The sequence below is a fragment of the Diplotaxodon limnothrissa genome, linkage group LG1 (genome assembly GCF_057381915.1).
Source record: "Diplotaxodon limnothrissa isolate DT_005_m linkage group LG1, D_limnothrissa_male_GT1.1, whole genome shotgun sequence".
NCBI lineage: Eukaryota > Metazoa > Chordata > Actinopteri > Cichliformes > Cichlidae > Diplotaxodon > Diplotaxodon limnothrissa.
The window spans coordinates 13,449,241-13,466,554 of NC_140596.1; the positions used below are offsets into that span (position 1 = coordinate 13,449,241).

The window sequence follows — 17,314 nt, forward strand, 5'->3', positions numbered from 1 at the left end:
TCTGCCATGTGTTTGTGGACAGTTCAGCAGCCAGGCAGGCATACCAGTCATACACAGAGATCAGAGAGGCTCAGGGTGCAATCCATGTCACCCTAGCACCCTGGATAGATAGAGAGACGAACATCGTCACATTGTACCTGTCCAACAAATAATGATTTCTTCAGGTTAGGTTAAGGGAATTTGAATCATGAGACAGAAATGTATTAATTTGATAATTAAGAATGATGTATTTTTTATTTCTTCTGATTTTAGCAAATATAGCTATTTTCCTCCATGGCCTTGATACACAGACAACATTTTCAGCCATTTTGCTATCAGCCAAAGTGATCATTTTCTTAATCACTTGGGTCCTTTTGACCTTTTGTTTTTACCACCAGACCTAAAATTAGCAGCACCATGGCTCAGTGTTTAGCACTACTCCCTCACAGCAAGAGGTTCCTGGGTTTGAACCTTCTGTGTGGGGGTTTGTACATTCTGTCATGTATGCATGGGTATGCACTAAAAGATGCATGCTCAGTTAATGGTTCCTGTCTGGGTCCAGGACACACATAGATAATTAATCCGAAAAGTTTCAGTTCAAAAAAGACTTTTAAAAAATGTCACTAGTTAAATTATATATTAAATGAGTGCTGTCAAACCTGTTAAAGCTTTAAGGCAGACAGGTGTGATAACTGAATCAAACCTCAGTGTTTCCAGAAGTCCCTACATGCAAAGAAGTGCATGGCCTTGTTACCATTATGTCGCAGTCCTGTGAAGAGCCGCATGTGAACTTTAAATGCTGCATGTCTGTGAAGGTTCTCAGTCATCCAGGTCATCGTAGTCAAAGGAGCTTGCAAAGAAAAGCGTCTGGACTTCTTTAAGTTGCTTGAAGACGTTTCACCTCTCATCCGAGAAGCTTCTTCAGTTCTAAGGTCAAATGGTGGAGAGTCTGGCTGATTGGGACCCACACCCAGTTTCACACCTTGGCTCAGGCGATTAGAGGATCATCAGGGGGTCCTTTTGTCCCTCTGTGGGGGGTCACTCCCACTAGGTTTATATCTGGGACTCTCCACCATTTGACCTTAGAACTGAAGAAGCTTCTCGGATGAGAGGTGAAACGTCTTCAAGCAACTTAAAGAAGTCCAGACGCTTTTCTTTGCAAGCTCCTTTGACTTTAAATGCTGCAATTTCATTTCATTAAGTGGTGATTGCTTAAGACCTGTTTGCTGTTGCGAGGCGCTCATAAATCTAAACGCACTATGATTGAAAGATCAGCCGGGCTTATGCGCCATCTTGTAATTGACTTCTTTTATTTATGTACTTTTGTAACGCCAAAGGTATTCAGCAGTGTTTTTACAGTTTGGTGTCAGACCACAAATATAAACTTCGTCACAGATCTGTTGAGACAGCTGTGTAAGGAGCTCCCTGACAAACAAAAATAATAAAATATGGGAGTCTGGTGATGATATCACTGTGAATGTCTAGACTGGAATTTCTCACTTCCTCCTCAATAATTAAAAGATACCCACACATACTGCTGGCGTTTCACTTAAACCTGGTGAGACAAACTTAATGAAGCTCATCAAAAGGGTTTAGACAGATTCACATGTGAGGCCGTGCAAATGAAGGAGTGTGTATGAGTGTGCAGCGTTCTCATCACGGTAATCCATTTTAGTGCATCGGTGGAATAACACCACAAAAACCAGCTGATCTGACCCTAATCTAACCCTTAGACTCAATACTTGAAATGTGCAATTCACTTGTATTTTTATTTTTATTCCTATTTATTCTATTTATCCCCTTCGTATATTTTATTTATATTGTCTCTGTATTTATATATATGTGTGTGTGTATAACTCTGTAACTTCTGTCGGTGCTGTGCTTTTTTGGAAATCGAATTTCCCAGAGGAACCCACCCGAGGGATTAATAAAGTTCTATCTTATCTTATCTTATCTTAATCTTTTTATTGAAAAGAAAAGGTGAACGTGAGGTAGTGAATGTAGAGAGATGGGATGAAAGAGCAGATGAGAAGAAGGAGATCAAGATGCCGTTTCTCCCCAAGGCACCGCTAACTAACGACGGGTAATCTTACATTGAGCACAACTGAAGCGTCAAGACTTGCTATATAGCATGCTGTAGTCATCAGTAACTGTAGCTGACTTCAATTATAATTAGATTTAGGACATAAAAATAATGGATGAGCTGTCTTCTATCACCTGCTTGTCCACATTAAATGCAATGCCCTCGTCCTTTCAGCCAGGGTTTTTGCTGTCTTGTCCACAGCCAACAGGGCCTCTTGTTACAAGTCAGACCCACTGTTAACAGAAATGTTTTAGCAGCTACACAGTTTCAGATTTGTGCCAGATAGAAAAACACGAGGTATTTGCTTTAAAAGCTGATTTAGTGAGAAAATATCAGGGAAAAAAAGGACTCCAGGCTTTAAAACAGTGCCAGGAGCAGCTGTGTCACTGCAATTGACTTTGCCTCCTCAAATTTTAGTGCTGGACAAATTTAGCATAGGCTTCATTTTATAGTCCAGACTCAATATAGAGTCAGGTTTAGTGCTGACTCAGAAATACCAACTTGTCCTGACACAGACACTTAAAGAGACCTTGTTTGTTCGCCAGAAGTTACCCCTCTTGTTATTCACTTAGAGTGGTTTCACATTCTGCAGCTCCAACATCACACATGGATGCAACAGACATGATGAATCTGATGTTCTACATTATCAGCAGACTGTTAAATTCTGCTTTCTGTAAATATGATATCCCAATATAAAAGTCTTACAGTATGCTGGTAATAAACTTCTGGTAGAGTCCTTATATAGCATGATACTGAACCTCAGTGCATTTTAACTACACACTAAAATGAGTTCTTGACACACAGGATTAAACACTGCGTGGTCAAAGTTGAACGTGATATGTTTAAATTAGAAATTATTATTATAATTATTATTAATGGTCAAGAAGTACACGTACGATCTTATTCTCACCTAATTTGGTTAAAGATATTTTAATTTATGACGCCTTTGATTCAATGTGTGTTCCAGATAAATATTATTATTATTGGCAGAGGGTTTTGCCAGAATAGAAGTGCAATCTTGGCAGCCAGTAATGATTTACGTGTGATCAGAGTTCTCAGATATATTCAGAGATAAACCATCAACAAGCTATATGACAAATTGGAGTAACTTCAGTACTTCAGTTTCTTTTCACAATAATCTTGTACTTTACAATTGAAACTAGAGCAAACTTTAGCCCACAAAAAATATTTTTTTGTTTCATAATGCAAATGTTTCTATTGTTACTGAACCTTCCTTTAAACAGTCAGAGAATAGAGATCCAGTGCATTTTACAAAATGTTTTAGTTTCTTTCAATTTTGTCCTCACTAAAAGCCCAAATGGACCGTTTCTGAGGACAGACTTTGGTGTCAGTTGTCTCCAGGAAGCTGCACTTTCAGCATACCAGCGAAAAAGATGTTTCGAATGTGAGGTTTTAGCAGTTGAGGTTAATTCTAAGTATTAAAAGTTTCTTTTTATTTACAAGAATATTGGAAATTATATGCAATTTTAGAAGTCAGAAGCCCTGCATGGTGTAACAATCACTCATGCACTCTGGATATAGCTGCACGCTCCCATGAATTGTGGAGTTTTATTATATCTATCACTCTATATATACACATCTCTCTATATATATAGTCTATATAAAGTCTGCATTTCAGTTACATATTGGCTCTTTGGTTTTGCAACTATACAGAAACTTGCAGATCTGACTGCGTGCACATTACAAGTAAAACAACCACACACATTTTTATTACATTGAAATGCTTTATTTTCAGTGAATACAAAAAATAGTTTTTATCGAGGCCAGATAAATATCTTTTATATTGTATGTTATCATTTACTTTTATTGTAGCGAATTCCTAATTTTATTTCTGTCAAGGGAAGGGGGCGAAAACCAAAACAAAACATACAGAACACTTCAAATTGTCCACAGCATTGAAAATGAATCACAACATCTTAATGGTGACAGATATATCGAAATGTTCTTATCACATGTTTCGTTCATAGTTTTAAAAGCACAAGGAAAGAAAGCCCACCCATAAGATTTCAGTGACTTCATAACACACAATAAAGCAGTCGACAGGCTCACGTGTCCAGTCTGTCATCATTTAGAAGCACTGTGGTACATGCCCATGGAATGTGTTCATCCGTGTAATATACATATTCAGTATCTACGGCATACTGATAATACATTTTAAAGGACGACACTTTTTTTTTTTTTGACTGGCAGACAGTTCCTCCATCATCCCTAAAAGGCCTTGCATGTGGCAGAGAGGAAAATAAAGGGGGTGCAGTTGCTTTCAGCACTTAGAGGAACAGTACGCTAGCAAGTGGGAAATCAAATGTTAACAATCCACAGACATGAACCTACATTTAAAAGAAAAAGAACCAAAAAAAATAGCGTGTCCACTACCTTCTATTGACCACTGAGGTGAAACTGTCACATAAGCAGACCAAACAGTGTATGGGCTACGGACTAAGGCACTAATAAAAACACTACAGACTTGACTGATAAAGCAGTGAACCCACCCCTCGCTTCTCACGCTCACACAAAAAAAAAAAAAAAAACAACACAATGGCAGAAAATGTCTCTGAATTCAGTTCCAATGCTTCAAAACAAACAAACTTAAAGGTGATGGTCTCACGTGGAGGTCTGAAACTATCTGCATCCGAAGCACAAAGCCATGCATTTTCACAGCAGGACCTATTCTCACAATCTACTGTAATATTGAAACAGAGTCCATATAGTAAGACATGTGAACAAAACACATTACAAACAAAAGGTTGTTCTATTGCAGCGAATAGCAAGTTCAGTAACGGAGCACCCAGAACAGGAGAAGGATTAGTGTTGCAGGCTCTTCACTTTCAGGCCATTCATGTTAAAGATTTATTCGTGTATTTATTTATTTATTCATTCATCTTTTAGATTCTGAATTTTGTTGTTTCCCGAATTTAGAAATGTGGAGATAAATAACATCAGTCCCTGGCAGTGATGAATTTTGCTGGAAAAAAATGAAAGAAAAAAAAAAAATACTAACATATAAGGACCAAAGTAAATCTGTTGGGACTAATCATCAGGAAAAAGTGCATGCATAGAAGTGGCACTCTGCATGGCATTCGGCTAATTCAACTGATCCCTGGCATCTTTCCAGTTATTCCAAACATGCATTACGTAGTAGTCGGCCTGCAGGGTTACGCAAACTTCTCCATTCTGCACGAAAAGTATAGGCAGAGCTCTGGATTATTACTTTAAGTTTACATGGCAGAAGGGAAGCTAATACTGCCCCCTAAAGCACCATCCATCTTATTGCATCATGATCATATTCTGTTTATACTGTATATAGGTCCCATTACCTGAAATGACAAATAATTGGGGAAAAAAAAAAAAAAAGACTTTTGAAGGTCTTTGAAGATATTTGATATCTTGCCAAGAAGCCACCCAGGACTCTGCTAGTGGTAGTAAATAAATGAGACCGTTTGCGACCCTGAAAGAGACCCCTCTCTGCTAAAAATACTCAGGAGTAATAAATATCCATTTTATGGTAACATGCCCTGCGTAGGAAAGCATTTACATGGTAACATAATGTAAAACATTCTATTTGAGTCTTAGAGGCTGCACATGAGGTCCTAAAGTCAAGGGTTGTGACAAACGTAGAATTTCCTGCAAGTTGCATTAAAGAAGTTTTGCACGTGGAGCAAACAAAGAGTATAAAAATGAGAAGAAAGGAAACAAAGACGCTTATATACTGTAACTCTCTACACGAAGAGAGGATTGCCAAAAAAACAAAAAAAACAAACCCCAAAACACTTTCATTGTTGAAATGGCCCAAGAAACATCCATATGCAAAATCTGGCCTTCCTTCATATTAGGTTTTATGGCCACTGAATTAAAGTCAAGTCATGCCACAGTGATTTACACGATTCAGACAGACATTAAGGTGCCAGATTGGGGTATACAGGCAAACATTCATACAATATCAGAGTACCAAGCAGAAATGTTTTTGCTTTCAGGGTGTCGTTGCAGTTAAATGGCTATGTGACGTGAACAGCAATACAATCAGTTCTTCACTTTAAAGTTTATGCACAAGAGCTGCAAATTGTTAAACATTACAAAAATGGCGCTTAAGAACAAACGTGAGAGCACATGTGCTGTTTGAACTAAGCATGTCACATTCTGGTTTAGATCACATCAGTTTGAAGTAGTTATACGTTAGGACATGAAGGAGTTCTTCAGGCGATCACCACAATCTTTTTGTTGTTTTCACAAAGTAGTCAGTATCACGCAGTAGTTTTTAATACGTGCTAGAAGATGACCTTACATGTTGTCAGTGGTGTTCAATGCAGACCTGGGTTTGTTAATCAGTCACAACTTATCTGGATTCACTGGAGGACGGCGTACCGGTCCAGGTGTGCCATTAGCAGGATACAAATATGCACACAAAAACAGATGTGCTCTTCACACTGGTGCAAGCGTACGTAGCAGCAAAGGTGAGGCTGAATAACTAGTTGCTGTCCTCTCGCAGTTCGCTGGGCAGGAACTTGTACTGCTGCTGCCTTATTTGGGCCAGTTTCTTTCTGGCTTCTTCCAGCTCTCTCTCCTTTCTCAGCATCTCTTCCTGGGCGGCAATGATCTACACAGACAGTGAGGAAACTTTTATGTCAGAGCATATATCATTTTAACCTTTTTTAATACACACACGACCCAAAACCTGCAAAATATGTAATTGTCGCAATGTAATCGCAATTTTTAGAACATTTACTACCTCAGTGTCTTTATGCCTTATGTTTCTGTGTGTTTATTGGTTGTATGGTCTAACTTAAGATGTGTGTGAATGCACTTGTGTACAAAAACAGGGGATTTGAATTCCATGTATTGACTGAAGAAGACAAAAATCTTTTCTGAGAACACTGACAACCATCAGGAGACGTGAAATAATTAACAAGTAGAGGGCATTTCAATAGCTTGTCAGCATTTTTCAGCAGCATCAAATCAATAATTGCCCAGCAGTGCTGAAGAATGAGAAACTGAAATTATTTGTAAAGCTGGTGACTAGAGATGTGTGAACCAGTGGATATGAAGGACAAATTTCACTAACAATAAAACTGCTAAACACACCAGAATGAACAGATTAATTTTTTTAATGCAACAGAAACTGGTTTCAAAATTAAATGCTGCTTAAAAGCATTACCTGCGCAATTCCACCCACAAACTTCGTCTTCACCACCACGTTGTCTTCATCGGATTTTTCAAATGCTGCCTTCTGAGCTGCCCGCACCAAATTGTCAGATGCTTTCTTCACTGCATTTCCAGCGATCTAAAGGGCAAATACATCATTTACAGAACAGAACAACAACATAAAAACAAAAATATACAAGTACTAGCAGCTCAAGATGAGAAAACTACGGTGTTTGACTAAAAGCAATCAGTTCCTTTTAACTGGTGCAAAGACGAGCATAAACATTTTCTAATTAAATGCACACCTGTAAAGTAAAAAGCTATTGAAGATGATCGCTAATCCTCTTCATATCAACGCTTTTAAATTAACCTGCTGTGTTTACCTGCAGTCTCCTCATGGCCTCAGAGTCTTGGTCAGCCTTCACCTTACAGGCCACCAGCAGCTGAGCAGTAGAGGCTGCCACCTGTTTGGCTGAAGAGATGAGTTTCTCCTCACTGGCGTGACCCTGCACCGAGGCATTAGCTGCCTCACACAGGTTGCTAGTTGCTGCTGCTACCATACGTGCCTGTTCATGAAAAAATAAGTTAATTTATTTAAAGTTAATTTCTGGCAGATGTGATTGTAACCTGTGTAAAACAACACTTTTCACTCCAGCACTTACAGCAGAGATCAGCCCCTGGGACCACTGTCCATCATCCACAGCATTTGCAGGGACAGAGCCCACTTTCCCCTGAGCCACCAGCTCTCTCTGGGCAGCTGAGGCTGATTTAACCAAAGCACTGGTGGCTGCAGCAATGGATTTAGCTGCCTCTAGGATCTGCTCCTCAAAGTTCAGGGTCTCGTCTGCTTGCTGAGGGAGAAGAGAACCATTCAAATGATTAAGTCTTTCGCCAGGGTGAAATTTAAAGAAATATCAAAGTTGATTAATCCTCTACTCAAACTGAAGTACTTATCACTGGAAACAGATGAACTTTGGATTTATTACTCTGTTGAATAACATTTTGTATGCACATTTTTAGACAGGACTTGATTGATCATCAGTGACCAAGGCTGGGACACTTGGTAAGAGAAACAAAATGATGATTCATCCAGATACAGAGCTTCTTCTCAAACTGCAAGAGCTGATAAGGAGCTACATACAACAACATCAAGTAAGATTCTATAGAAAGCATCCTATTATACTCATCTGCTTTTTTCTTTTCTTTTTCTTTTAAACACATACGCACACACACTTTTCACACAAACACATTCACACTACATGTCTGTAGACAGAGCGGGACACTGTAGGAATATGTTTGATATATAGTTGGGACTGAATAACAACCTAATATATCAAACATATCAGACAGAGCCCTGCAGAGAAGGCCTCCGGTGGTGGGGGCAGGCAGGGAAGGAATAGGGAGGGCGGGGGGTTAACTGGGAGCTAGAAGACACAGACTGGGACAGGCTTAAGCTAGAACTACAATGAACTAACACAGGTGGCTGGATCGGTGGCAGGGTGGGTGGTGGAGGAGTGGGATGAACAGGAGGGAGGGCACAGTAAACATGATGGTGTTTGAATCGATCTGAATGAAGACAATATTATGTATAGTATCATGAATTTTAGTGAGTTTGTCAATATAACAAGTGTCAGCTACAGAGATCACATTAATACTTCCATGAACATGAATATGCAATTATATATATATACATATACATATATATATATATATATATATATGCACATATGCGCACAGTACTGTGTAAGACTCTTGAGCCATCCCTCATTTCTTCATAACTTGCACGAAAATAGAAAATGGGTGGAAACGGGTTATTGAATTATGTAATTTAGTTTGGACAGTTCTAATGAGGTTATGACCGCCTTTATTCTTCAGCACAGCCTGAACTCTCTTAGGTAAGCTTTTCTGTAATTTCTTTAAATTCTCTTCAAGAAAAGTTCTTCAGTCTCTTCTTTGGATGTTGGCTGCCTTTTGTTTTCTGTCCAGATGAGACAACACTGTTCCAAAAATGTTGAGGTCCGGGCTCTGGGGAGGCCAGTCCATGACGCAGTTTCCCATTGTGTGGTTTCTGTCCAAGTATGGTTTCACTGCATTGGCATCGTTTCAGGAATCATTGTCATGCTTTATTCCTGGTATTGCATGATGGATCACAATTCTGCATTCATAATTCCATGAGTTTTGACAAGGTGGCTTACTGTTGTGAATTTCTCTCCTGACCTCTGTACATACATAGTTTGGCATACCTCAGCCGTTCATCCTGGTTTCCCTTCGTTAAGAATGGCTTCTTGACAGCTACCCTTCCACTGAGACCATTTCTGCTGAGGCTTCAGTGATCAGTAGATCAATCAACTGAAGGTCCAGATGCATCTCTCAGGTTTTGTGTCAGGTATTTGCTGGATTGCTCTTCATTACTTAAGACATTACTTTCAGATACTCTCCATCTGCTGTAGACAATTTTTAGGACAATTCTTCTGTCCTCCTCTTGTCCAGTTTCCTCAATTTAAAACAGTGCCAGTGTTTTGGGAAACACGTTTTTGTAAAAATACTATTTTATACCTGTCAAAATTTGTCTTTGGCATTTTTGTAGATTCAACTAAAGAAATGGGGACAAATGGAAAATTGGAGGCCTCATCTCTTTAAAATTGGAAACATCCTGTCTGAGAGTGATGCAGAAAAACTTCTCTGAGCCTTGTTCTGCCAGAGGTTTCTTCCTGTTAAAAGGGAGTTTTTCCTTTCCACTGTTGCCAAGTGGTTGCTCAAATTGGGTTGTTTGATTGTTGGGATTTCTATAACGCACCTTGAGGCGACACCTGTTGTGATTTAGTGCTATGTAAATAAAATTGAATTGAACAAACTACAAGTTTGTGATAAGCGGCAAATAATAAAGTGCCTCAAGATACAACTAGAAATTGGTTCGTGTCTGTTATGTGTAGACACAATTCAGATTCATCATTTGACTTAGACTCATTTTTTATGCTTGCATAATTCATAGGTCAATGTTAAGCAGCTTAAAAAAGTCCTCTGAAAATTGTCAGGTTTCAAGACTGGCCAGAAAATAAACAAAGAAAAACTTTGAAAACCTGGAGAACTATAGCTCAAGATCAGTTAAGAAAAATATAAGCCAGGCTGCTTCTCTGAAGCAAAATTTAAAGAAATAAGGGATGGCTCAAGATTTTTGCACAGTTCTGAATACAACAGCTTTAAAGACAGGACAAGCGATAGAGCACCCTTTCAGTAATGCAACAAAACAAAATGTGCTATTTTGTTACCGTAAAATTGCTCCTTGTACAACTTCCAATAATAACACTGAAACTTGGATATAAACCACACAAAAAGATGTTTACAGGCATGCACAGAGCACTGTTTAGGATATACTTGAACGTATTCCTACAAAGCTCATTTATGTAATGTACAGAGCTGTAAACACTCTGCAGTCCAAAGATCAAAATAAGAAGTTTTATCTAAAAGTCAACAAATCACTTGGCAGTTACAAGGATGAGCTGTAATCTGAAAAGGTGAAATATTTAGCGCTCCGATCAAAGTGCACTCTACTCTAAATCACTAGTTTTTACATTAAATAAACTAACACATGTCCACATTACAGCACTGGTTGGCTTGTTGTTAGGTGCTTGCTGGGCAACATCATAATATCAGGTGTTTTACAGTGAGACTATCAACCACATCCAATAACATTTCAGATGCCTCCTGTGACTCTTTGCAGAGGACCTGACCTTTTATTGGTCACACACAGTCAATAATAATGCTATGATAAACAAAGCGATTACAATAGGTCCTTCACACACTAGTGCTCGGGCCATAATAACACTCTAGAGGTTATCATTTTTAGGCAATGTGTGTATATTTTTACTTTTAACAGTTACATTGTTATGTTGGTACTTTTTAATAAAACAATTTTAATTTGGTTACCTGATAAAATTAGCACCAAAGTACTCCAGCTCACTAATCTATAATCTATATTATAGAAAAGTTAGATTATCATTTTCTTTTTAGACTTAACATTCACTAAAATTGTAAAGATTTAACTAATGTGGGCAGCAGGGGATCCTGAGGGGTTTGGTTACAGGTCTTTTGTAATGTTTTTGCGGTTTATTCCCCTTTTTGCGTCTTGGAAACAACTCTCTCTTTATCTTCAAAATAATATTTAATGATTTTAAAGTATTTTAGCTGCTCATCACATCATCTTTAAAATTCCATATAAACATCACCTATAGCCATTAGTAAATGGATTGTTTAGGAATGATTTTCCATTCATTCTTTAAATTTTCAAGTCAGGACATTTTCTTGTAACAGAGTATTTCTATCCGCACATCATCTATCATGATGAAAGACTTTTATGAGCTTCATGATGAATATTTCTTCTTTATTTCCAGAGACTGCTGACAGAAACAATATCTTAGAAAGCTTTAAACTGTAAATAAAATGGAAAAAGGCCTTTTGACAGGTTGTCTTTCTCTTTAACATTATGTTGACACGATTATCTCCTTCACCTCTCTCCTCATTTATTCACCATACAGTCACCCACCTTTGGCTTGGCTCTGGGTTTGAGTTGCTCGAGCTTCTTAGCTGCTGCTTCGATGGACGCCGCTGCTCCGAGCAGCTCCGTCTCTGCGATCACTGTTGGATCCTCGGGATCCACCCACTCTGAACCTGAGGCAGGCAAGCACACCCATATTCATGAATAAGATTTGAATTTGCAAACAGGATTTTATTAATGCTTCACAAAGCAGTGTTTTGACCGAACATGCTTCACGCTGTGATCCAAAGAAAACAAGTACACCGTGACCACACACAGGAAAGTGTGCCATGTATCTTCACATCCCATGCATAGTTGACAACAAACCATCATTCACTGCGATGGAGACAGAGTAATGGAACATAAAAGAAAGCATGATGGATAGAGCAGATGGATGTAACTGAGAAGCCTGAGAGCAGCTGGATTTGATGAGATTAAATAAAATCGATGTTAGCGCTGAGGAGAGAAATTATTTAAGAGCTCACAACTGGCACAGAACAGAAAACGGCCCTAACTTACCTCCATCTGTAGCAAGAGAAGGAGGACAGGAATATTACCAAATGTTTGAGTAAATAAATATTTTTTTCTGTTACATGAGCTTTTTAAAAATACATTCTACTATTAATAGCAATATAATATTTGTTGGGATCTTTATTAGAAAGTAAATAAAAGCTTTACTCATATGTATTTGGGTTTATTGCATGACATCTCAAAAGGACTCCTTGTGTAACATGTGGTGATGCACTGTGTGCATTACCTTTCATGGCCTCAGCAGTCTGGATGAGCTCTGTTACTGCTCCGGCTACTCGCTTGGAACAAGCTGCCAGATGCTGCTTCTGCTCTGCAGTAGGCTTCTGCAGGACCTACAAACACATGGGTGCAACAGTGTAAACTTAAAAGAAACTTTTCCTTATTATTTTTTATATATAGATACATAAATAGTGTTGCAATGGTGGATGCTTATATTAAAGATGCTTAAAGTATCAAATAATGAGATTAGCGTTTGTACAAGTCTTTTATTTTTACAGACTTGCTGGTGCAGTATTCAACCTACCAGCAGTACATGTTCCAGTAGGTCAATGTAAGCAGTTGTACACTCTGCTCCGAACATCAGTGCTCTGTTCTTCACCTCCTCACTGACCTCGGGATGGTAGGCTGCTTGCTGAAAGACACAAACACACACTTATAAATTTGTGTGGGGATGACATTTGTGGGTCAGAATTCTAATTTCAGTTTTTGGTTTGCATTTGTAGTGGCAAAAACGATTGATGCTGATGATGCTGGGCTCAGCCTTAAAGATGGAATACCCTGCTTAGCCTTTGCTACCACAACCAAATTCAGATAAGTGGGAAATAATGGGTAGATGGACACATTTTCTTTTTTTTTTTGCAACATTTTGGAAGTACCACAATAAATCAAATTTAGACATGCATGACTTGTTTGTGGCAATAGAGCACCTTGCAGGTAGTGAGCATGTCTGACATGGCTTTGCGGCTGACGTTGGCAGTATGGATGATGTCCTCCTGTCGGCCAGAGTTCCCTGCAGCCACCGCTTTAGCAGTTGCCATGGTGATTCCTTTAGTCATGCGAATGAACTCCTCAGGTGTGGTTGTCTTGTTGGGAGCATCCCTGGATTGAAACACCTGTGGACATTTCAGATCACAAACTTAATTCAGGGAATATTAAAATCAATAACTCCTAACTGTGGAAAAAAAAAACTAAAGATGTTTACTTTGTCACTCATGCGACATTTTCAATAATTACAAAAATATTACTCATCAGTCCCCTTTCTGAAATGTGTGATGCCACCATACTGCTAACTAACGTTCACAAGCTTAGCCTCTCGACTCGTCCTTACCGACATTTCCTGTTTAATGCACTCGATTGTAGCCTCAAGCGCTCTGGTACCGCGAGTAGCTTCGTCTTCCACAGCTTTGACCGTCTTCAGCAGGGATGTCACATTTGTCACCATCACCTGGAGAAAACAGAGAACATCGTGTTCAGCCACATCCAAGCTCTGAATTAGAAATAGAGGAAGGACAACAGAACAAACCGCAAATGACTGACATTATGGAATATTTAAGACAACAGTCTTATTACTATGATAATATTACCAACGAGGAGGTTCAGTATTTGGTTGTGTTTTTGTAATAAATGTATATGTAGTTGTAATTTATTTTAAAAAAAACCAAAACGTCTAGGACTGTTTATTTTATAAGTAATTGAGCATATAAACACATCCCCAATCAAGATATTTCACTACACTGGTGGACACAGCCCTGACGATCATCATATATGGGTGACACACTTTTTTAAATATATATATTTCCTTGGCTCATCGTGTCTTCATTTATAGTTTGAACTAATTTAATTCAGATGACATTTCTATAGCTCCGTAATTTCACACTTATGTTGGAACAATGAGAGGACATAAAAACAGAACACATCCAGTTAAAATCAGCTGTAATGCACCATACTGAAAGATAGGGGGCACACAAGCCCCATAAAGGAAAGACTGATTTGTCAGAGTTAACCCCCCCACCACCGGTCCTAAAATTGTATGTGAGGCATGTTGTGATCTTCAGAGAGACTTCATGACACTCTGTGGTGTTGCTGACTGAGAACTGACTTTTTTTTTCCCAGGCTTTACAGGTTGAGGTGATAATGAGCAGTCGACAGTGTCATCGGTGAGTTATGAGCCGTGACTCTGAAAATTTACAGCGCATGTGTGCCGGAGCAAAGCACTAAGCATAATCATCTTGGTTAGAAGTATTAGACGCTTCCTGCTATCCCGAACAGCCTGACAATTTCCATTACCAAGTCTCCAGTTTAACTATTGTGGGTGATTTTACTGATTAATGACTCGGCCTGAGTAAGGGGAGGATGTCTGCGCATACAGGATGTAGGACGGTGGAATTATTGTCATCAATTTAAACTGATGTCAGTTTCAGTTTTCCATTAGTATAATCAGAAAATATGAACATAAGAGAAACCAACAAAAATCAAATAGATCTCTGATTGTTTTTGTTGAGTAAAATAAAGAAAATTCCAATATCCAGATTTCTATATTCGAGCCCACTGGAGGATGTTAAATTAGATGACAGTTTCAGCACTCGCAGACTGATCTCCTCACCTTCGCAGCGCTCTTTAGTTGGTACATAGATGGATCATCGGCTGCCTTGCCAGCGGCACACTTGGTGGCACTAATGAGCTCACCCAATGCCTTGGCCACATCTTTGACAGCATTTATCAGCACCACCTAGAGAAAGGACAGAAAGACACTGACTAATCACTGCGCAGTCCAGGAAAGCAGAAACACTGAAAGGTTATTGCCAGTCGCAGTTCATAATTCCATAATTCCTCCTATTAAACAGGCACACTGGACAAAGGACAAACAGAAATGAGAGGATTACAAACACAATAATGGTCAACCTGTGTCTCAGGGTCATCAGAGCCAATGCTGGCAGCACCCAATTTGACCACATCTGTGAGCTGGGTAATGGTCTTGGCAGAAGACTGAGCAGCCTGTGCCAACTTCTCCTGACCGGAAGCTGCGCCGGACACCAGCATCTTTGTGTCCTCAACCAGAGCTTTAGCAGTCTTCAAAATGTTTTCCCTGAAACAGAAAAGGAAAGATTAAACAAGGGGGAAAAAGACATAAAAAATCAACTGTGTGAGAACTGCTGTGAAAAGGACACACATATTGCTGCACATCTCTTTTAATATTAAAGGCATTTCTTCATGAAAGCTTGTGCAAACATTAGGAGGATTGCTAAGGTTATATAACAAGTCATGTCAGTTATTCTTTTCCTAAAATTGACAAAAGAGATTATAGCAGCTGCAGAGTTTCTTCTATTATTCTGAGGTAGCTGTGTGAGCTATGCTCGGAGATTAAGTGATTCTGTTTTCTTTCATCGTGTCCCGAGACTGCTTATCTACACTTCAAAGATTCTTCAGTGAGATACAGTGAAACGTCACAAACAACCATCTGTAAGGAACTACAATGATAATTAAGTAATGGAACACGTCTATTCTCTACCCGTTTTGCTGTATTTTTCTTCACGCACTAGTATTTAACGGCGGAAGTGCTGCCTTAGAGCGGACAAGTGTGAGAGCAGGACAATAAGAGAAGTGTCACTCTGTGCATTTTTCAAAGCCTTAGGATAATTTATTGTTTCTATCAGCAGAGATTTCCTCCCCGTTCAGCAGGTAATATGTCACTCTGTCAGTCTGGGATGAAAGATAACAACAGGGTGGATTTTAGACTCCTGTTGGGTCTTGTAGAAATGTCTTGCACCACTGGGTGCGTTTCAAGCACTAACCTGTGGTCGGCAAAGGACTCTTCGTTCTCTGCGTTGAGTGTGCCGGCGGACGCAAACATTATTGTGGTATCCAGATCAGCAATGATCCCAGACACAGCAGTGGCTGCTGTAATGCAAGCCTGAGTGCCCTTATTGCCTGCCTGGAGGGCTGAAAGCACCAAAGACACCTGGGGACGTGAGCAGACCATTAACCACACAGGTGAGGATGCTCAGATGAAGGCTTTTTTCGCCCATCTAGGATAGGTTGGTAAATTTTATGATGCACATTAATAAGGACAAACAACTTTGGCAGTTTGCAGCAAAGTAGTGTTACTTTTGGCTCAGTTTGAGTAAAGTATATTTTTACTGGTCAAAACAGAGAAGAGCAAGAGGGGAAAAAATGTCAGTACGTTGCAATGTGCTAAGTCACTGAAATAAGTATGTGTGATGTTTTTGAAGTATTTCCTTCTTATGTGTAAGTGGTATTAAAAACACTGGCACGCTTGAATTATTAGAAATAACAGCTGTGAAAAGCTCAGACAAGAGAAAACTTGATAAGAAAAGTATGATGTGTATAATACATATACATTATACATGCTTTGGAATCCTATAATTAAACCACACACAGATAAAACCCACCAGAGCCGAATCACTTCATGTGAACTACATCGCTAAAAACAATTTTACTCTAACATTCAATGAAAGAACAACACAGAGAGTTCAGAGCGGAACATACTCGGCCAAGCAGAAATATCTGCAGCCTAAAGATGAAGCAAACAAACAATCGACAACAATTAGCCCGATGGGTTTGGGTTAATGGATGGGGGAACTAAGATCAGTAGTGGGCAGAACTATTGTAACAAAACCGGAACAAAATTTAAAAAAGCACAGTGTGTTTTTAATTAAATAAGGCGGTCCCATTTTATTGACAGAACAATACCTTCTCTGTGACTGCACGGGCACAATCAATGAGCTCCCGCTTAGTAAAACTGTCAGACGGGGTGATCTGCAGAGCTCCGGCCTTTTGTACCAGAAAGATGCAGCCGTGACCAAGGTCCTGCACTCGGGTTTTGATCTGGAAACCAATCTACAAACACAAACCAAAGCAAGAACATAAAGGAGTTTTTTTTTTTATTATTATTAAAATAATAGTTTAAAAAAAAAGTATGTATGTATGAAAAAATGCCACATTTATGTTCCTGGACTAGAGAAGCTTTGCATGATTATACAGGTCATGGTTCAGCCCCTCAGTTCATGTAT

General features: G+C 39.1%; 1 protein-coding gene across 2 annotated transcripts in view; it reads right to left on the bottom strand.

The window, feature by feature from the left end:
* Positions 1-3,847: 3,847 nt before the first annotated feature.
* Positions 3,848-17,314, bottom strand: part of LOC146639510 (talin-2) — a 99,701-nt gene continuing 86,234 nt past the window's right edge. For both annotated transcript variants that reach the window (XM_085367224.1, XM_085367306.1), the window contains exons 46-58: positions 16,995-17,141; positions 16,076-16,242; positions 15,186-15,369; positions 14,887-15,012; positions 13,612-13,728; positions 13,211-13,396; positions 12,808-12,915; positions 12,511-12,616; positions 11,763-11,887; positions 7,882-8,070; positions 7,603-7,785; positions 7,233-7,358; positions 3,848-6,674 (exon numbers count right to left, since the gene is read on the bottom strand). In XM_085367224.1, the coding sequence (XP_085223350.1) occupies positions 6,546-6,674; positions 7,233-7,358; positions 7,603-7,785; positions 7,882-8,070; positions 11,763-11,887; positions 12,511-12,616; positions 12,808-12,915; positions 13,211-13,396; positions 13,612-13,728; positions 14,887-15,012; positions 15,186-15,369; positions 16,076-16,242; positions 16,995-17,141 (1,893 nt within the window). In that variant the 3' untranslated portion in view covers positions 3,848-6,545. The remainder of the gene's footprint in view (positions 6,675-7,232; positions 7,359-7,602; positions 7,786-7,881; positions 8,071-11,762; positions 11,888-12,510; positions 12,617-12,807; positions 12,916-13,210; positions 13,397-13,611; positions 13,729-14,886; positions 15,013-15,185; positions 15,370-16,075; positions 16,243-16,994; positions 17,142-17,314) is intronic.